The following is a 22,622-nucleotide window of genomic DNA, read 5'->3' as shown; positions in this document are numbered from 1 at the left end:
CTCACAAATATTTTGTGCATGCTTTGGGACAGTGAGCTTGGATGATGGGGGAACCAAGTGTCCATTCTTGACATTGGTTGCATGTTTTCGAAAGATTGGATGACTTTTGGCAAACACTGCTCAGTGTACCACTTAGCTGTGATAGTCCCCAATTTCATTCCAGCTGAAAAAAAAAAAAAAAAAAAAAAAGAAAAGGAAAAAAAACAGCTATCGTTTTCTTCTTTACTGATAGGGATTTTCCTACAGGTGTGTCATTGTCTTCAAAGACCCAAACTTTGTTCTGAGTCTTAGTCAGCATGTCATAATAGTACAGCCAAGTCTTATTACCTGTCATGATGCTATTCACATACTGAGATTCTCCCTTCAAAGACTTCTTTAACATCTCCTGGCACCAAGCTACACATTGTGTCATCTGTTCTTCTGTCAGTCTATGCAGCACCCAGAGACAACAAAGTTTCTTTACTCACAAGTGATCATGCAGAATTGAACAAATTGCTGCTGCATTTAGCCCTAAGGCATCCTCTATCTGCTTGTAGGTCACTCACCTGTCTCTGTTTAGCATTTTCCTCATAACATCAATGTTTTCCTCCTTATCTGATGATTGGTGCCTTCCCGTCCTCTCAGTGTCCTCTAGAGTGGTATTTCCTCTTTGTAATTTTCTGTACCACCTGAATATAATTGTACGATGTGGACACTCATCAACGAGTGCAAGTCATTTCTACAAAGCACAGGTCTAAGTTTAAATTAGGAGCAAAGTTGTACCACAAAACTGTCTGAATCTCACTTCATGACCACGATGCCATTGCAAGCACCTCAAACTAACCCTGCTAGTGAACGACTGTGCTCACAGACTTGTCACATATCCTAAAATGCAAGTATGAAGTATTCTCAGAACACAGCAACAATCAGACTCCTGCAACTTACTGTTGCACAGTGTTGCAAAGCTTTCCAAGTACCTTTGTACGTGCTTATTGTCATTTACTTTTCCATATAATTTAATGTTATTGGTTGAAAGCCAAACTTCATCTTTCACAACATTTTTCAGATCAGCACAAAACAAAACAGAATTTCTGTACATTCTACCCCAGTTGACATGATTGCGTTGACCATTTTGCATCCCGTAATCACAAAAATAGTGAGCATTGCCAGCACACTAAAAATTACTGTCTATGCATTTATGTTGGATACTACCTTTTGCAAATTGTTTACTTTACTGTCAGTTACTAAAACTGACTCCAGTATCACATCTTGTGCCACCTTTTCCTTTTTGTTTGTACACTTTCCACTTCCTAGAGACTTCTCTCCAAGGGATCCATGGAAAACGATAAATGTACTGTATTGTACTGTACTATCACTTATATTACTATTGTCATTACATGAGTTATCCAAAAATAAGTCACATTTTTATTTATTCCTACTTCTCTTTTATGTAAGTTATAAATTTCATCAACTTTTCCTTCCACCAATTTGGGTAAACTCTTTTGCATAAAACTACCAATTTTCTCCACATTGAATCAGTAAATAGTCTATCTCCAACACTTATCCACACTTTGCACAGAAAAGTGTTACTGTATAATTCATTAAAAATTTTTTTCTGAGTTCTTTTGATAACCAGATTATGAACATAATTTGATTTTGTACTCAAGGTAAATTTGGAAACTTCATTCACATTTTTATTTACTTCTTTCAACTTAATGGAAAGCATGTCCTCTTCCTCTGATAAGCCATCAGCTTTCCCAAGAGAATCATTCACATCTTTATCTGCATCATTCTAAACCTCTTCCTGATCAAAACCATCATTTACACTACATGTACTACTTACACTATGTGATGAAAAGTATCTGGACACCTTGCTGAATATGACTTACAAGTTAATGGCGCCCTCCATAGGTAATACTGGAATTCAATACGGTGTTGATTCACCCTTAGCCTTGATGACAGCTTCCGCTCTGGCAGGCATATGTTTAATCAGGTACTAGAAGATTTCTTGGGGAATGGCAGCTCGTTCTTCACAGAGTGTCGCACTGCGGAGAGGTATCAATGTTGGTTGGTGAGGCCTGGCATGAAGTCAGCATTCCAAAACATCCCAAAAGTGTTCTATCGGATTCAGGTCAGGACTCTGTGCAGGCCAGTCCATTACAGTAATGTTATTGTCATGTAACCATTCTGCCATAGGCCTTGCATTATGAACAGGTCTTCGATCGTGTTGAAAAACAACAAGGGGTGCAAGCTCCCTCCATGAGAGACATGACCACACCATTACACTACCATCTCTGAATTTTATTGTTGGCACCACACGCGCTGGCAAATGACGTTCACCGGTCATTCGCCATACCCACACCCTGCCATCAGATTGCCACATTTCGTACCATGATTTGTCACTCGACACAAGGTTTTTCCACTCTTCAATCGTCCAATGTTTATGCTCCTTACACCAAGCAATTCGTAATTTGGCAGTTACCAGTGTCATGTGTGGCTTATGAGCAGCTGCTCAACCATGAAATCCAAGTTTCCTCTCCTGCCACCTAACTGCCATAGTACTTGCAGTGGATCCTGATGCAGTTTGGAATTCCTGTGTGGTGGTTCAGATAGATGTCTACCTATTACACGTTATAACCCTCTTAACTGTTGGCAAACTCTGTAAGTCAACAGACGAGGTCGGCCTGTACGCTTTTTTGCTGTATGTGCTCCTTCACATTTTCACTTCACTATCACATTGGAAACAGTGAACCTAGGGATTTTTAGGAGAATAGAAATCTCACATACAGACGTATGACACAAGTGAGACCCAATCACCTGACAACATTCAAAGTCCATGAGTTCTGTGGAGCACCCCATTCTGTTCTCTCATGATGTCTAAGGACTACTGAGGTCACTGATATGGAGTACCTGGCAGTAGGTAGCACAGCACAATGCACCTAATATGAAAAACATTTGTTTTTGGGGATGTCCAGATACTTTTTACCACATAGTGTACATCTTCACCTACCATCGAGATACATTCTGTTTCAATCTTAATAACCTCAGGTTGAGTTATCTGAAATTTATTGACATTACTGTCCACTACTGAAGTTCTACATTCCTATTCAAACTGACACTCATCCACACTGTTGTATACACTGGCAAGAACATCACTCACTGGTTGCATGTACTCTGCTTTATTGTCACTCAAGATTTCAACAGTCACATTAACCCCTGCCTGTTAATCAGAACTGCTCACACTAGTTCACATTTATTCACAGTTTCATTTACACCTTCCTCATTTAACCAACTAAGAGCTCCTCCTTTTCACTATTTCCAATCATCAGTGACTCATCCACTATTTGCACACATTCTGTTCCACTATCCTTATCTGTATCAGTATATACACCTAAATTCTCTGTAACAACCTCCACCTTCTCACTATCAGCAGTATGGATTTGCTGTACTTCAAATACCAATTTTGACCACTACGAAAGATATTTGATTTGCTTTGCTTTCTTCAGTTGTGTGTATTTTTTCTTGGCATTCTTTCCTGTAATCTTCTATACACTGAAGAGTTGAAACACTTCCTGCTTCACTAATTGGGTCTGTTATTGTGTCTAATTCCTTCTGTGTTACAGAATTTACAGTACTAGAAACACTTTTACTCAGAACATAACATGATCTACATTCTTCACCTACCTTGTTACTGCTATTTACATTAACGTTCTCCATAATTACAGTACAATTATTTACAAATGTCTCTATCCTGTGTCTTGCCGAAGTGCGAGCCCCAACTAGAGCAAATCCTAGATTAAATTATTTGATCCAAAGTTACCATCATTTCCCACATTTATGTCTCTACGTCTTCTCCTGCACCTTATATTTTCCTTGGGACCATTGTCCACCCAATTATTCCTAGGACCACCATTAGTCATTCCTGAATCTGCTCTATTCATTCTATTCACATGGTGGTCTTTATTTGAGTAGTTCCCATCTTCAAAGTTTCTCCCGTTATCTTCACCTGTGGACCTCTTTTCTACTTTTCCCACATACTTCAAAAAATTATTAATGTTAGTTCTAGGAACAGGTAAAAGCAATACTCAAATTCTCTGTAGAAGTTTGTTTTCTAATCCCATAATCACTGACTCACTCCCCTCTTCTTTATCTAAATACTTTAATTTGTTAATCCAAAATTGACTTAAACCTTTAACAGTCTCTCTCCTAGGATGACATCTAACACCACCCCAGAACTGACTTAAAATTCTCTGCTGCTCATCCTTAGAGAAATATTCATTCAAAAACTATTTTTGGAACTCTTCCCATGAACAACAAGATTCTGCAACTTCAGATGCTCAACCACAAGAATCAGTTTTCAAAACTCGTTATACAGTAGACATTTTCTCCTTATCATCCCAAATTTCAGGTAGATCATTAAATTCTTTAATAAAGTTAAGGGGCAGCACATCACCACATGGTTCAAAACTATTAAATTTCTTACAACTAGCAAAAGGAACTCCACTAGACACAGTACAAAAACCATACTTAATACTTTGCACCTTACTGACTTTCTTTTCAATTTCAACAAGCTTAGGCTTTCCAATAACAGCTGTACATTTATTTTCTATTTATGTTTCAAATCTGCCCTCCATATCTGTTTTAAGCTGATCAGTTTGACTTAAAAGGTCATCTCTATTTTTATGACAAATTTCATTTTGCTATTTGTTAGTTACTTTTACACAAATTTTCAACAGATACCATTTTCTTTCCTCATACTTCTGAATTATATTTTTGTTATCAGCACAAGCATTGTTAACATTGATGTGATTCTGGAGTTTCTCCCGGCGTATTTGATAATCAAAATATCCACGGGTGTACTGCCGGTCTACCGTGTCCAATGGGCACAATATTTCGTCGATCATACATGTCGCCATCGTCAGGTGAACTGACGGACTGAGCTCCTGTGAACGTGCTGGCACGGAGATCCGTACGCTGTGGCTGCTCAGAGGGAACTAGATTCGGTCATGGCGGTGGCCGATTTAAATAACCTCCGCCCGCAGCGCGCTCCCTCCGCTGTCTGACCGCGCGACCGCGGCGCAGGGCGTGGACGGCGGAGCCTTTCTAAAGAGATGTCGTTCCGAGAATGTGATCCAAATTTTGCTAAGGTTATGCTTCACATCAATTCTGCAGCAGCTAAGAGAATCAAGAAACGAGCCAGCCTCGCATTGGTACATGAGAGAGTGCAATTCACCCGCCGGAGCCTTGAGTTTATCTCACAGGAATTACTCAAACTACATTTTCAACTGGCTAGTAATTTCACTTCTTTTTCCTGGGATTGGACTGATGGTGTCACCTGGGTTGCAGCTGATTCTGCCCATAAGAAGGCAACGGGACGTCAAACAGCTAAGTTCTCACGTCTCCTCGACAAACCAACTCTGCAGGTTCCGTGCAAGACTGTCATCAATCTGAGTGGCATGGCGGTGAGTGATGATGCGGTCTCAGTTTTGCAGAAAGGTCTCAACTTCGCTCCCACACCAAGTTCACTCCGGTCGCAGAAATTGTTAGTGCCATTGAACAGGTTGCAGCTCGACTTCCGCCTGAATCAGCTGAGGAAATAAGTCGTGGAACTTGTCGTGCATTGATGAAATCCAAGTCTATGAAGTCAAATATCACCAGTAAAGAGAGAGCAGCCATTCGTGATTTGAGGGAGGGCTCTGAAATTGTTGTCTTACCGGCTGACAAAGGCAATGCTACAGTTGTTGTCTCCCATAGGGACTACACTGATAAGATGCAGAGCCTGCTAAATGACGCTTCCTACCAGAAGATCAGCATTGACCCTACTAAGAAGGTGGAGAACAAGATGAGGTTGCTTCTCAAGGACGCAGATTTAGCGGAGGGTGACACTAAGAAATTGTTACCCCATCGCCCGGTACCGCCTAGGCTATATGGACTCCCAAAGGTTCACAAAGAGGGGGTACCATTACGCCCCATTGTCAGCAGCATCAGGGCACCTACATATTTGTTGACCAAATACCTGATGGGAATATTAAGTCCTTATGTGGGTAAATGCCCTCATCACATCTGTAATACCGTGGATTTTGTTAAACGCCTGGATAGCTTCAGGTTGGATGAGTCAGATATTATGGTGAGTTTTGACGTTGTTTCCTTGTTGTTCCTGCGAGAGTCACTAGAACTGATTAGTAAAAAGTTTGACAAGAAGACCACTGAAATTTTTAGGCATGACTTGACTTCCATGTATTTTCTTTTTAATGGAGAATACTACGAACAAACCGAGGGAGTCGCCATGGGTAGCCCACTCTCACCGGTGGTAGCAAATGAACATGGAGAACTTCGAGGAGGAAGCCCTGTCGTCATCCGAATGGAAACCTACTTGCTTTTTCCGTTACGTGGACAACATGTTCGTCATCTGGCCACATGGTATGGATAAACTCCTTGACTTCCTTACACATCTATACTCCATACACCCCAACATAAAATTCACTATGGAGACTGAAACAGAGGGTAAATTACCTTTCCTTGACGTCTTGGTCAAGAGAAGGGCTGACGGCACCCTAGGTCATGGGGTGTATCGGAAGACAATGCACACTGATCTGTATTTGCAAGCAGACAGCTGCCACCACCCTTCACAGAGGAATGGGGTACTTAAAACTCTAGTACATAGGGTGTGCACTATCTCTGATGCAGAGAGTCTACCCCAGGAATTGGAACATCTGAGAACTGTATTTCGAAAAAATGGGTACTCAGAGCGCCAGATTTAACGTGCTCTCCGCCCAACCACTACAGCACAACCTGTGGAGATGGATGAAATCACGAGGGAGGAGGTAGGCACTGCGTTTATTCCATATACAGGCGCACTCTTGGGGAAAATCGCCCGCATTTTGAAGAAACACTGGGTAGGAACTGTTTTGTCCTCCCAATAAAACTCGTGCACTGGTGGGGAGCGCCAAAGATGACCTCGGTTTCAGGAAGGCTGGTGTGTACCAGATTCCATGTCAATGTGGCAAGTCGTATATTGGTCAGACAATGCATACCATCGAGGATGGATGCTGTGAACACCAGAGGCACACTCGACTGATGTATCCGAGCAAGTCGGCGGTCGCTGAACAATGTTTGTCAGAAAATCACGCTATGGAGTACGAACGCACGAGGATTCTGGTACAGACGTCGAGATACTGTACAGCGTTGTTAGAGAGGCCATCGAAATTCTCACCAATGATGACCTCATAAACCGTGACTGTGGCTATAATCTTAGCAAGGCTTGGGAACCAGCGATTGGGTTAATCAAGAGTAAATTGAGCAAATGTATAGTTGTGACGACCACGGCGGACAGAGCCATCACACCGACATCATCTGAGATGCCGTCGCAATCTGTTCCACCGTGCGACCGTGGCGCAGGGCGCGGACGTCGGAGGGAGCGCGCCGTGGGCGGAGGGTATTTAAATCGGCTGCCGCCGCGACCGAATCCAGTTCCCTCTGAGAAGCCATAGCGTACGGATCTCCATGCTGGCATGTTCACAGGAGCTCAGTCCGTCAGTTCACCTGATGATGGCGACATGTATGATCGCCGAAATATTGTGCCCGTTGGACACTGTAGACCGGCAGTACACCCATGGATATTTTGATTATTGTTAACATTATTCAGTTTAGCTTCTATATCTTGTGCTACTTCATTTAATTTATTTTCAAAGTCAATTTTTACAGTTTCAGTTTTCCTATCCAAATTCATAAGATTAGTTTAATCACATTAATGTTTTTCTTAGTGTCTTCCATTTCAATCTTTAACTTACTAATTTCTTTTTAAAATTATTTTTTAATGTCACCACTACTTGTATCTATTTTTGAATTTACTAATGCATTTTTATCTCAGTTAATTTTTGAATTTAGCTCTCTCATTAACTTCAACATTTTGAAATGAAAATTCTCATTTACTGGCTCTTCACTGCACTCACTACTCCCCTCGTGCAATTTTTGTTAGACATTAACTTGTTCAGCCAATTCAGAACTGTTCACTTCCTCATTCACACTACAGTGAGCAGTGAGTGGAGATCTGTCATCCAGTTTGTCACACAAAGATAAGCCTAGCCTGGATTTATGTCCATTATTGTCTTCAGGTTCAGTTTTTAATTATTACTTTATGTCTACCCACCAAGTGAAATTGCTCCATTCTCTCCATCAGAACACTATATTTTTCTCATGTCCATTCACAATTTTCACTCCGCGTCCATCAACACCTAGAACACTGTCGAATATCTCACTGTCACATATTGTAATGAATAATTACAATGTCAATTTACCCCGATGATGAGTGATTTGAAATCAGCTGAACTTGTGCTGTTGTCATAAACTTGTGTGTTGATTGGCTGCTGTACAGTATGAAGTCAACATTGATGATGTCAGGCAGTTCTGCATTTTTAATTGGTCAAATCAATCTCACAGTGGCACCCACTTCTAGTTGATTTAGGTTGGGTGCATAGACACACATAACAGCATAGGGATATAAGTAGCTTTGAAGCTACCTCTCTTTTTCTAGTATAAGTACACACTCTCAGGCACAACCACAACATCCAACATACCCACCTACAGCTGTTGGTCGGTATGTTTGGTTGTTTGCATGATAATATCTGCTTACACTAGAAGAAGAGCTCCCTCATGTCCTTGCCTAACTTTTCTTCCCTCCTCATCTCTTCTATCTATTCTCTACCACTCCAGTTAATCCTCACTCAAGATTACTCTTTTTCTCTGGCAGATTATTAAAATCTGATTCACGCAGTCCTTTCAGAAACATCTGAAACCTATGACAAGGTGTTATTATTCAGTTATTATTCAACCAATGTTCCTCCCTTTCTCGATATAATGAGTGAATGTAGGCAGATAAATTTACAAGGATTTAGTTTTCATTGTGATTTCTTTAACTCATTTGAACAAATTATACTATGTCAAATGATTAGATGGTGGTATACTTGATAATTACAGACTTTCTATCCTATTTGTCAGTTTTTGTCCATAAAGTAATGTTATTATTACTCTCAAGTTAGTACATCCACCACACTGTATCTAAATACGTTTTGATTTATGGTACACTAGTTATAAACTGTAAGCATTCTGATTGAACTGTCTAGCTATTTTAGACTTTTTATGTATGATAGAAATTACTTTATCTTGCATGCTAACTCAAAGCACCTAAAATTGAAAGATATTTCTATTCTTCATTATGTGCATGTTTCTGCGTCTCTCCAACATCATAGAAATATATTATGCAGTTTTCTATAAATGTCTCCCATCAGCAAAACGATAAATTTTCTTTTTGTGAAATATATAACTGTCTCAGTTCTGAAGTAACACTACTTGAGCAGAATCTTACAGAAAGTTTCATTTGTTTTTTGCAGCATCCACCTCCTCTCAAACTGGAAAGTGAGGAGACTCAAAACCTTGAATGCAGCCGTTTAGAGATACACACTCCGGAGAGAGATCGTGAAAGAGAGAGAGAAAGAGACAGGGAAAGGGATCGGGATAGACTTGACTTCTGTAACAGCACTGAATCTGTCAATCTTCCACCACCACCACCACCGCCAGTAAGTAGATTATTAAACTTGCCTGGAAACACTAATATTTTCTTTCCTTTATTTTTATTGATATTTGAATTTACATGTTCTGTTTCAGGATGCATCACTAGATAATTCTAGTTTCCCACCACTCTCATCTGTTTCTGCACTGTCTTTAACTCCACCACACAGTAAGTGCATATTATTATTTTCAAGCTGCAATAAATATATTAGTTCTAGTGGCAGATTGTTACAAATTTTCTCATTTTGAAATTAAATCCTATTGTAAAGTGTCATCTTTCACAAAACTTTGTAAAGAAATGATATGCAGCTCTTCCTGAACTATCTGCTCTGAAAATTCATTTGTGCCCTTGATAAGATGAATTAAAATAAATATTTCATGATTTTATCAGTCCAGAAGCAAAGTCAGAGAACAAATTTCCTGATAATAAGTATTTCATTTGTCAAGTAAGTTAAAAACAACCTAACTTCTCATCAAAAATAACAAAGCATGATGCAAACTCTCAAAATTTATGTCTCTTTACCAGTTGAGGTGGTAATCAGTAATGAAAATGTCTACTCAACAAATATCCTAATTTTAAAATTAATACCTAAAAATTCATCTAAAGTTTCCAAAGCATGTTTAAATTGTTTTAACTGCCACACAAACAATAAACTGATTTGTTTTGAACTTTTTGGCACATTAATTTCAAACACAGTTCAGTTGTTCCATTCTTCACCTTAAGTCCCATATCAGTATCTTTACTCCATTTGCATTGTGATTTTGTTGTTTGTATACACTTATTGTCTTTTCACAGGCATGTTATTTTACTGTATCCTTTACTTAGTTTTCTTCTTGTTTCCAATATTGCTCATTGCAAGCAATGTTAGGATTTTTCTTCTCAGTTTTAATTATAAAATTTGTCTTTTGAGCCCTTCTCATATAAAGAATAATAAGGAATAAATAAAAGAATCAGCAGCATGTTGATCTCTCCTGTTTCTGTCTTAGAACCAATTCATCAACCACTTACGGACATACATATAGTCAGGTGTAGAATCCAAACCATGGAACAATTAATTTTACATGCACATACACACACTTCCATTGTTAGCTAAATAAAATCTGCATCTTATTTTACAGACAAGAAAAGATTTTCCTTCTCTTCTACACATGAATGTGTTAAGCCTCAACTTTTTTTTGTATTACCTATCTTCCTGATTTTTATGATGGAGAGTCTGCCTGTGTATTACACAAGTTAGCACTTAAACAACTATCTGTTCATGTGTGTGTGCGTGCGTGCATGTGTGTGTGTGTGTGTGTGTGTGTGTGTGTGTGTGTGTGTGTGTGTGTGCGCGTGTGTGTGGTGTGTGTGTGTGGCCATGTGCGTGCACATGGGTTTGTGCACACCTTTCTTCTGTTCCATATAATATTCATATTCCATTTTCACTTCCACATTTTGAATGTTCCTTAGTGATTTATCAATATGTGTAATAATTATATACGGTGTGAAGTGAAATTCATGCACTTAGGCTTCGCAGCTTGACTCCCCCCAAGCCAGTGATATAAAAATGTCTCTCACAAAATTGCATCCAGCAAGTACATCCGGCAGAAAAAGGACATTAAAGAGTGGCAATCTGGCAACACTGTAACCACATGCATGTTAACTACCTCCGTCAGTACACATAAGTCATGCTGTACTGTTGGTGCAGTGGATATAGTTTTGGGTTAGCATGCAGGAGATCGATGGTTCGATCCTGGGTTGAGGTATATGTTGTTTATTTGGTAAATGTAGTCCTGGCAGTACGGTATCTGGCATCTCAATCGTCAACAGCGATTGCAGTGGGTGTTCTAGAAAACATACTACGGTCGTAGAGATGGAGGATTGGTCAGCTTTGAAAGAAGCCCTTTCCACTTCGTGGGTGTGAATTTATGTATTCTTTGTACCCTCCTCCAATGATCCCATGGATTAGTACCAACTATTATTCTTGCCTCGTTCAGCTCCACTACATTTTGTTACGGCCTTATGTTACCAGTAGGACAAGCAACGTGCTTTGTGAATAATGTCCAAACTCTGTTACTATTTTTACACGTTATCATCATTGTCCCACTAATTATGCCTTTCAACATTGAGTCTGGAAACCACATACTGTTTAGCACGTATCTTGATGCATTATTATTATTATTGTAATTGTTTTTCTATCAGTGGGATAGTGGAAAGATCACATTCATTACCATTAGGGAAACAGTGTAATTTGAAACCAAACATTTCACAATTAGCAGTACTGGGATGAATCATGCAGAGCAGTATCTGTCAGAGGGGTAATGCACTTTAGGTGGAACAGTGCATAGGACTGACAGCGTGTGTATACTGTATGCACTGTCCACCAGACAGGGACTTGTTGCGAGTGAAGTAATGCGCCCATGACAGACTCCAGTGTACTTGCGTACACATATCAAATTTTCTCATTGTACACCTCTAAACCATGTGGCAGATGTGTTGCATACACAAACGATGAATATGTGGATATGCTTCTGGTCCTTGGTGCATCTGATAACTGGGCTGGTGTTGCCACTCATAAATATGCTGCTAGATGTCCTCATCAAAGCCATCCAGATAAAAGTGTGTTTCGTCATCTGGAGCTGCGCCTTTGGGAGTCAGATTCTCTCCTTCCACCATCATGTGACAGTGGTCGTCCACAGACTCATTGTACTCCAACTACTGAGGAAGATATTGTGGAGGTCATACACAAAGAACCTCAGTAAGTACATGTAACATAGCAAGGCAGCGGCGTGTCTCACAAGGCATGGTCATTAACATGATGCACGAGCATGGGCTGGACCCCTATCATTATGCTTTCACGCAACACCTGCATCCTGCAGATTGCCATCAGCGGACACAAATCTGTGAATGGTTCCAACAACAACTGGAAGCCAACAGTGACTTCATGAACACTGTAATATGGTCAGATGAAGCAGCATTCACTCGTGAGGGTGTCTTCAATATGCACAATGCCCACCATTGGTGTGAGGTTAACCCGCACATCACCCATAACTGTTGATATCAAGTTCACTTTGGTATCAACATCTGGGCCAGAATATTGGGTGACAGGTGTCTGGGTCCCTACTTGTTGCCTGACGGGTTGACTGCACGAAGGTATGATGCATTCCTCTCAAACTATCAGCCTGATGTGCTGGCAGATGTTCCACTACATATTCGGCAGAGGATTTGGTTCCAACATGATGGTGCACCTCCACACTCTGGAATTAATGTGCAACAGTATTTGGACAAAACATTTCCAGGGAAATGGCTTGGACGTGGAGGTCCAATTGTATGGCCACCGCGTTCACCTGGATTTCTTCCTGTGGGGACACCTGAAGGAGCTCGTGTTCTCTACTCCGCCAATGAATGTGAAAGAATTGGTAGCATGTGTTCATGCTACTCTTGTTACTGTGGATGCAGTTTTGCTGTGAAGGGTCCAGTGCTGTATAATCTGGTGGGTTGCACAAAGTTTGGATGTACAGGGAGGTCACTTTGAGCATCTGTTGTTCTGGTTACAATGTATTCTGTTGTGAAGGTCATGCAATCATTAATATGGACACTTTTGTTGTCACTGGTTGTTAATGTGAAACATCTTAGTGCTCATATTACATGTAGTATAAATAACAAGTGCTGTGCTATCATTCTTAGCATCTCAAAATTGATATTGTTTCTGTAGTTATTCTGTCCTGTGAAGGTCATTTGTTTCAACTGTCTATTTCTTATTTGTCTAACCACATATTTGTTATGTTCAGCATTACAAAATGTTGCAAAATTATACATGTGACCTAGTGTATATTACAGTATTGGGGGGGGGGGGGGGGGGAATGCACCCCAACCCAGGATCGAACCATCGACCTCCTACATGCTAACCCAAAACTCTATCCATTGCACCAACTCTACTGCACAGCTGAAATGTGGTAACAGAGGTAGTTACCACACACATGGTTACAGTGTTGCCAGATTGCCACACTTTAACGTCCTTTTTCTGCCGGATGTACTCACCAGACAAAACTTTGTGAGAGACATTTTTTTATCACTAGCATTTGAGGGTTTGGTCTGCGAAGCCTGAGAGTGTAAATTTCACTTCACCCTGTATAACGTGGTTTTTGGCAGATTTGTAAAATGTTAAGAGGATCGGCCTTTAATATTTCAGTAATTATAATCATCAACATGTTATGTACATTTTACACATTATTTGCACGTTGTAAAGCAATATACAACTAACCCACCTTTACATCTTTTGCCTTCCAGTGTTTTCTCTTGATTCTCAACTTGGTTTCTTTCCTGGGATTGAAAGTTGCCGGACACCTCTGTTGAATGATATTCCAGAACAGAGGACGGAAAACCACCATATAATGGGCAAAAGGAAGAGCAAATACCTGTGTAAGTAATGACAATCATGTTTCTTGTATTTGTATAGCTATAATGTATAACTTCATACTGATATCTTCCCTCTTGCTCTCTGTCTGTCTCTCCTTCTCATGTAAAGAATAATAAGAAGAAATAAAAGAATCAGCAGCATGTGATCTCACCTCTTTCTGTCTTAGAACTGATTTGTCAACCAGTTATAGACATACATATAGTCAGATGTAGAATCCAAACCATGGAACAATTAATTTTATGCACACATACACACACTCACAAGATTTGGCATAGGAGAGCATCACCTTAAGTAAAAGGACTTTAATTGCAAACTTTCAGATTACTAATTGTTACATGTGATCAAAGTGGTAAGTTGCTATGTAATGAAAACTCCAGTTTATGGTACTCAAAGTTTTTGTTAGTGAGTGCTTATGACAAATGGTCAATGTAATGTTGTAAATAACTGAAAGAAATAAAAATTCAGAGAGAAAATAATGCTGCTCAGAGAGCCCATTTTTTAAATAGTGGAAACGTTGCGGTTAATCCTTAAGATGAAATGTGATCACTTACAAAATAAAATAGCCTTGCAATGAGACTGTGTGAACCATCTCAGTTGCTGTTGTCATTTAGTGCTTTCTGAGATCAGTTCTGAACTTTTATGGGCTGCTGCAGATTGCACAAGGTCAGGTAAGTGTGATATTTGGGCAAAAGCTTGAGTTCATATGATTTCTTTCAACAATTCTACTCTTCAGGTACTTAGTTCTTCCTTTCCTACTTCTACACACATTGTGTGTGTGCACAATCATGAAGACAAAAAGTCTAATAGCCTCATGTTGGGACCACAGAGAGGTTTTTATGATCTTTTAAACACAGTGCTACTTCGAACTATCACATATACTTTCACATTTTGTTCATTAAATAGATAATAGAATGACTGTTGAGAGTTGAAAATCACTGGAGAAAATCTGGACTCATGTGTAAAATGGACTGGCAGTTTTTGGTGGACTTTACATTAATTTTCGTTCCTATTCTGAACATATTTTACCCTTCCTTCATTCTATCTTCAATGTACAGGTTAATTAAAATTTCCTTGACACTACCTGAATTCAAAGCTATCTTTCAACATATTCCACTTTTATCATTCTTAATAGCTATTTCAGGTTTTGTAAATTATGTATCCTGTGATGTACTTTATTCCTATTCTCATCATAAATATGTCGATGCTGGAATTACTGACAGTTTTTCTAAGGCCTGCAAATTTTATCTCATATCCAGATGTGCCTAAATTCTCTGTGAAAGTGGAAACTGCTGTCAGCATGCCTCATATTTTCTAAAGACAAAGTGATTACGAACAAGCACTTCTTCAAATTTTCTTTCTGTCACAAGAGGTATATTACTTTATTGGCCAGTTCACCAGAATGAATAAATTAAGCTTATTATGTATAGTTCCCATAATTATCTCCTAATGCCTACTGTGGTCCTTAATGATAATGCTTTTCTGTGAATCTGTCTAGTTTCACCAAACTGAACTCCAGAATTTCACAGAAACAATAACAAAGTGAGGTGGTGTAGTGGTTAGGAAACAAGATTCTCATTCAGGAGGACAATGGTTCAAATATGGATCTAGCCACACAATCTTAGATTTCCTTGATTTCTCTAAAAGACTTCATGCCAATGATGTTATTGTTCCTTTGCAAAGAGTGTACCCTTTTCCCTTCCCCATGATGAACTTGTGGTCAACAGGACATTAAACACTGATCTTTCCTCCTTTCTTCAAAAACTATCTTTTTGAAGCCAATGCCTTTTCTTGTTTGAAATCAGATGTTAACATATTCTTTAAAAGTCAGACTACACTATGTAAAGGAAAGTTGCTACTAACCAGGTAGCGGAGTTGCTACTAACCATATAGTGGAGATGCTAGGTCACAGATAGGCACAACAAAAACACTGTCACAAATAAAACTTTTGGACATTAAGGCATTATTCAACAATAGATGCCACACACACACACACACACACACACACACACACGTTACTGCAGTCTCAGGCAAATGAAAACACACTGTGAGCATCAGCACCATTCCATGATAGGAGCGGTGACTGGGTGGGGGTAAGGAGGAGACTGGGGTAGGGAGGGGAGGGATAGTATGGTGGGGAGGGTGGACAGTGAAGTGCTGCAGGTTAGATCGAGGGAAGGGAAGAAGTAGGGAGGATGGGGGGAAGTAGTGGAAGAGGAGAAAAGTAAAAAGACTGCGTGTGATGGTGGAATGATGGATGTATAGTGCTAGAATGGAAACAGGGAAGCGGCTGGACGGGTGAGGGTGGTGACTAATGGAGGTTGAGGCTAGGAGGATTACAGGAATGTAGGATGTATTGCAGGGAAAGTTCCCACCTGCACAATTCAGAAAAGCTGGTGTTGGTGGGAAGGATCCATATGGCACAGGCTGTGAAGCAGTCATTGAACTGAGGGATGTTAAGTTTGGCAGAATGTTCAGCAACAGGGTGGTCCACTTGTTTCTTGGCTGAAGTTTGTCAGTGGCCATTTATGTAGATGATGGCTTGTTGGTTGTCATGCCCACATAGAATGCAGCACAGTGGTTGCAACTTAGCTTGTAAATCACATGACTAGTTTCACAGGTAGCCCTGCCTTTGATGGGATAGGTGATGTTCCTGACCGGACTGGAGTAGGTGGTGGTGGGAATATGTATGCGACAGATCTTGCATCTAGGTCTATTACAGGGGTATGAGCCATGAGGTAAGGAGTTGGGAGCAGGGGTTGTGTAAGGATGGATTGAGTATATTGTGTAGGTTCGGTGCACGGTGGAATACAACTGTGGGATGGGTGGGAAGGATAGTGGGCAGGATATTTCTCATTTCAGGGCATGACGAGAGGTAGTCAAAATCCTGGCAGAGAATGTAATTCAGTTACTCCAGTCCTGGGTCGTACTGAGTTACAAGGGGAATGCCCCTCTGTGGCCAGACAGTGGGACATTGAGAGATGGTGGGAGACTGGAAATATAAGGGATGGGAGATTTATTTTTGTACAAAGTTGGGAGGTTAATTATGGTCTGTGAAAGCTTCAGTGAGATCCTCAGTATATTTTGAGAGGGACTGCTGGTCACTGCAGATGTGATGACCAGGTGTGGCTAGGCCATTATTAAAGACTACTTTTTCCAGTGCCCAACAAATTCCAAACCAACAACCTCCTTCGTAGTTGCCATTATCAACTATATGCTCACCCACAATTACTTCTCCTTTGAAGGTATTACCTACAAACAAATCATGGTAGGTCTATGGGCACCTGCATGGCACCATCCTATGCCGACCTATTCATGGGCCATTGAGAGGAATCCTTCTTAAAAACCCAGAATCCTAAACCCCTCACTTGGTTCAGATTCATTGATGACATCTTTGCAATCTGGATTAAGGGTAAGGACACCCTATTCACATTCCTCCAGAACCTCAACAACTCCCCCCTCATTTGCTTCACCTGGTTGTACTCAACCCAACAAGCCACCTCTCTATATGTTGACCCGTTGCATCTGCAGTGACAAGCTGTCCCACTCAAAATATACTGAGGATCTCACTAAAGCCTTCAGAGACCTTAATTATCCTCCCAATCTCGTACAAAAATAAATCTCTCATGCTTTATCTTTCCAGTCTTCCACCATCTCCCAAAGTCCCACCATCCGGCCACAGAGGAGCATTCCCCTTGTAACTCAGTACCACCCAGGACTGGAGCAAATGAATTACATTGTCCACTACCTCTCGTTGTGCTCCTGCCCACTATCCTTCGCACCCCTCCCACAGTGGTATTCTGCCGTCCACCGAACCTACACAATATACTCTTCCATCCTTACACAACCCTTGCTCCCAACCCTTTACCTTGGGGGCATACCCCTGTAATAGACCTAGATGCAGGACCTGTCCCATACACCCTCCCAACACCAACTACTCCAGTCCGATCATGAATGTCACCCATCCCATTAAAGGCAGGGCTACCTGTGATACCAGTCATGTGATCTACAAGCTAACCTGCAACCACTGTGCTACATTCTATGTGGGCATGGCAACCAACAAGCCATCTGTCCTCATAAATGGCCACCGCCAAACTTCAGCCAAGAAACAAGTGGACCACCCTGTTGCTGAACCTGCTGCCAAACATGACATCCCTCATTTCAGTGACTGCTTCACAGCCTGTACCATGTGGGTCCTTCCCATCAACACCAGCTTTTCTGAATTGTGCAGGTGGGAACTTTCCCTGTGATACATTCTACGTTCCTGTAACCCTCCTGGCCTCAACCTTCATTATTCACTGTCGTTACCCATCCAGCCCCATCCATGTTACCATTCTAGCACTACACAGCCGTCATTCCACCATCACATCACACCCAGTCTTTCTACTTTTCTCCATTTCCACTACTCCCCCCCCCCCTCCCACTTCTCCCCTTCCCTCGATCTAACATTCAGCACTTCACTGTCCACCACCACCACCACCACCACCACCATACTATCCCTCCTCCTCCCCGCCCCAGCCTCCTCATCACCCTCACCCATTTGCCACTCCCATCATGCACTGGTGCTGCTGCTCACAGTGTAGTTACAGTTGCCTTAGATTGCAGTCGTGTGTGAGTTGCGTATGGGTGTGCATGTGTGCTTATGCTGTGGCATTTCTTCATATTATGTGTGCTTATGCATATTTTCATTTCATTAATTATCTGTGGTCTTTTTCGGTGTCCAGACTGACTCCATGTCTTATGGCAATAGTGTTTGCACACATGTAATATTTTCTGTTGTGATTACGTACCATTACTCATGTACTAAACTATCTAAGTTTCAGCTTAGCAACCCAGACACTGAATACTGTAGCTACTTTCTCCATTTAGTGAACTGTTTATATACCTCTTCTTAATGTAGTTTATGTATTTCTCCTGCTTTCTTAGGTTGAACCATCAGGCCTTATTTGTAGATCATTACGGTCTGTAGTCAGCATTGGTGCTTACGTAGTTGTTTAGTGAAAACATTTCCTAATATGTTCCTTCTTTTGTGATTTATGAAGACTGTTGGAATTTGAAATCTAGGCAGTACCTCAAAGATTCTTGCAACCCCCCTGCCCACTGACCCATGGTCACTCTACTGTGTTACCACAATTTGTGGGCACTGTGCAAACGTTTAGCATCATGGTTCATGATGGTTTCATTACAGTCATAAATGAATATTGCCACTCTCTTGTTAATAGTAATTTTTTGTGTGCATGGGGCTTTTAGTTATTATAGGTCATATGTTTTTTACACCTCTTACTTCTGTGGTACTTAATGATATCTCCCAACCAACTAACTGAATAATTATCTTCTGCACCTAACAGCAGCCTGTGCTGCTCTCCTGGTGGGTTCTATAATTTTCTCTGTAATAGCCTGACCTAATCACATTCAGCTGTTCATATTACGCATGCTAACTTCTTAATAGCAGTCCTCATCTGGAGATACTATTGAATTAGTTTACCTCTTTAATAAAGGCCTAAGCCATGTGATTTATCAGGTTGTTTGGTAGTGCATGTTATTGATAGAATAAAACCTGGTCAGTCTCTGTGTTGAATGGAAGATCGTGATGGACTGTTACAGTATGTGATTTTATGACTGTGACAAGCCTTAAAATAATCCAAGATACACACAAGACTGGGAAATATCATCCCTGAGCAACTTTAGATGGATTATCCTTACCTTTTTTTAACAACATAATGGAATGGACAGCAAAATACAGTGTCACTGCATCAGTACTTGCAAATAGCAACATGATGTAGTAAATCACTGTGAACTATGTTCACATATTGTTGAAAGTGATCTCAGACCATGTTAGCTTCTTGAGGTGGGCTCATTAATAACAAAATACCACAGTATCTAGATGTGTAGAAGATATACAACATTTCAACATCATGATGGTAGAGTGTTGATGCCGATCTGAATTCTGAATTCGTAATTCGTTTACACACACACTCACTCACACACACACACACACACACACACACACACACACACACACACACAGAGAGAGAGAGAGAGAGAGAGAGAGAGAGAGATAGAGAGAGACAGAGAGAGAGAGAGAGAGAGGGAGGGGTGTGCTTTTCCCATGTCATATAATTTGGCCCTAGAATTACTGAAAAATGGAGGATAAGACCCTCCAACTTTTGTTTTGGTGTATGCTTTGTTATTAGTATTTTTCTTTTATTTTATACATGAAAATACTCATGATTTAATGGAGAAATTACTCACATGTCATTGCTAACATGTTCTCGAGATCTAAATCATACTTTCACTTATTGGCTGAAAATAGAACAGCACCTTTTTTGTCATTTAGTGATAAAGAAAAATAGATCTAAAGTAGTTATCAAGATAATCATGTGAAACATGCTAAGATAGCCAGTGATTTTCCTGAATAAAAGGATTGTACTTTCTCCATAGTTAAACAAATCTTTAATAATCTCATGTTTCTGAATTCTTGTTTCAAAGAGTAAAGTTTGCAATGAATGGCACCAAACTCTTTATAATCATAAAGGTGTTAATGTTGTTGTGCATGTTATTTAACTGTGAAAAAATGTGCTTTGATACTTATTCTTAAATTAGTACAATAATGTCTGTTGTGTGTACATTCAGTGGGCCGACCAAAAGGGCAGCACAGTGCTCCTAGAGGTGGACCACCACGCTCTTGGACGAATGCTGAATTAACTGAAGCACTGCAACATGTATGGAACAAGAAAATGACAACCTCTCAAGCTTCCAGAATTTTTGGAATTCCTTATAACAGTTTGCTGATGTATGTTCGTGGAAAATATGGAAAATCGTTGAAACTGGAACAACTCAAGAAAGATTGCCTTGGTGGACCAACTGGTCCCTTGGAACTCTTAGGACTTGGACCTATGGGACCAAGCCATGGAAACAACAACAACAATAATAATAACAACAATAATGCTTCTGGTAAGTCCAACAACCCAGAAGACATGTTGGGGCCTCCAGTCTCAGAGCATGACTTGGTTTCAATAGGACCAAGTTTTAACCCATATACAGCTGCAAATTTCTACCCTGATTTTGCAGCATCATTTCCTGTACCTGTCAGCATGATACATCTCCTCCCTCAGTCAGAAAAGAACCGTGAATTGTTTGGCCCATCAATGCCCCTTCCCTTGGACATCACAGCTGCAAATAGGGAAGATGACTGCAAAAGTGGTAGTGGACGCAAATCAAGAGAGAACAATAATAGTAACGTTGATGAAGAACATGAAGTGATGCAACAACCACCACCGCCAAGAGAGGACACTGCACAACTTGTAGAACAGAATGGTCAAAACTAAGAATCTTAGGTAGTGACTGAGTGCTCCCATGACCATTTTACTGTTTTTCGTAGGGCAGTCATTTCAAGATATGTTTCCTGGATGTGAAACTGAGACCATCACATTTTTGTACAGAATGCTGTGTGTCTTGAAATTACTGTAGCTGTTGAAGTACATTTTCTGCTTAAATGGAATTAATCTATGAGCCTACCTCACAACCTGGAGGTCTCTGCATTTGACTGAAATCCAGCTTATTCACAGCCACAATAAACTTGGGTGCTGAAAAGAAATGGTGTGCATAAGAGGTGCAGAAATATTGTGATGGGTTTGGTGCAACATGAAACACTTTGATAGATTTTTGTCTTTCTCTTGTGCTTTCTATATATATGTTAGGAAGTACACACAATCAGACAAAAAGATAGAAAATGTGTCAACATGAAATTGTCATGTTCCATGGTTGATTGTTTACTTTACAAGACTGACTTCAAATGCCAATGTTCCAAGTAACTTATATTTAATTATAATTAATACATCCTAATTAAGTTAATTCATAATAACAGAAACAACAGTTCCTGCAGAGATTTATACCAAATATTTGATAATTTTAAGTTTGAAGACAAATATGAAATGCTTTTATAGTCTATATTAATACTTCAGTAAATACATAGTAGAGGTAACATCCTTTTTATATTAGTTTTTTTGTGGTGAGATAAGTGAAAAAGCTTGTTAAGAAATGTTGGACAGCATATGGAAGTGCTAATATATTGCTTGGGATGATTAACAGAATCTTTTCTCCATAATTATGGATAATACAGATTTTCAAGTGAAACGGAAGCGTTATTACTGTTGTGATAAATGTTATAAAAGCATTTGAAACATTGCTTTAACTGTAAAACTGTTGTTTGTTATCAGCAAGGTATCAAGAAAATGTGGTTACTTGACATGTGCTAAAAAGTTTATCTGTAAATGTCATGAGCTTGTGGTATATGAACAAGCTTCCATAGGCAATTGTGAAGGCTTATGTGAATATTTTGGATGGAATGACACTACCCACAAATGCAATTCTTATAGACATTTTAGAAAATAGGAAAACACATCTGAAAATGAATATTGCTTATATGCACACATACACAAAACACATTATTTTAGGTACCATGATTCATAGAGTAATTTTCTTTTATGTCCAGGTTTTGCTAAAAAAATATGATAGATTGTAATAGCATTAGTGTTAGAGTATTTTTTGATGACTAAAAGATGTAAGTACCATTTAAAATTGACCATGCTGGAAATCTGCTTTCTGATATCTGTCTCCTGCCCACAGAGAGAAAAAAATCAACATTCACACTTTTTTGAAAAAGTTTAATGTAAAGAC

General features: G+C 39.9%; 1 protein-coding gene across 1 annotated transcript in view; it reads left to right on the top strand.

The window, feature by feature from the left end:
- LOC126153665 (protein jim lovell-like) overlaps positions 1–21,271 on the top strand; it is a 791,593-nt gene extending 770,322 nt beyond the window's left edge. Inside the window, exons 8-11 of the mRNA XM_049916086.1 lie at positions 9,369–9,554; positions 9,643–9,715; positions 13,817–13,948; positions 20,577–21,271. Coding sequence (XP_049772043.1) covers positions 9,369–9,554; positions 9,643–9,715; positions 13,817–13,948; positions 20,577–21,271 — 1,086 coding nt within the window. The remainder of the gene's footprint in view (positions 1–9,368; positions 9,555–9,642; positions 9,716–13,816; positions 13,949–20,576) is intronic.
- Positions 21,272–22,622: the final 1,351 nt, after the last annotated feature.

Source organism: Schistocerca cancellata, chromosome 2 (genome assembly GCF_023864275.1).
Source record: "Schistocerca cancellata isolate TAMUIC-IGC-003103 chromosome 2, iqSchCanc2.1, whole genome shotgun sequence".
In the NCBI taxonomy this organism is placed as follows: domain Eukaryota; kingdom Metazoa; phylum Arthropoda; class Insecta; order Orthoptera; family Acrididae; genus Schistocerca; species Schistocerca cancellata.
Note: the sequence above shows the minus strand (reverse complement) of the source record. Positions and strands in the feature narration are given on the sequence as shown.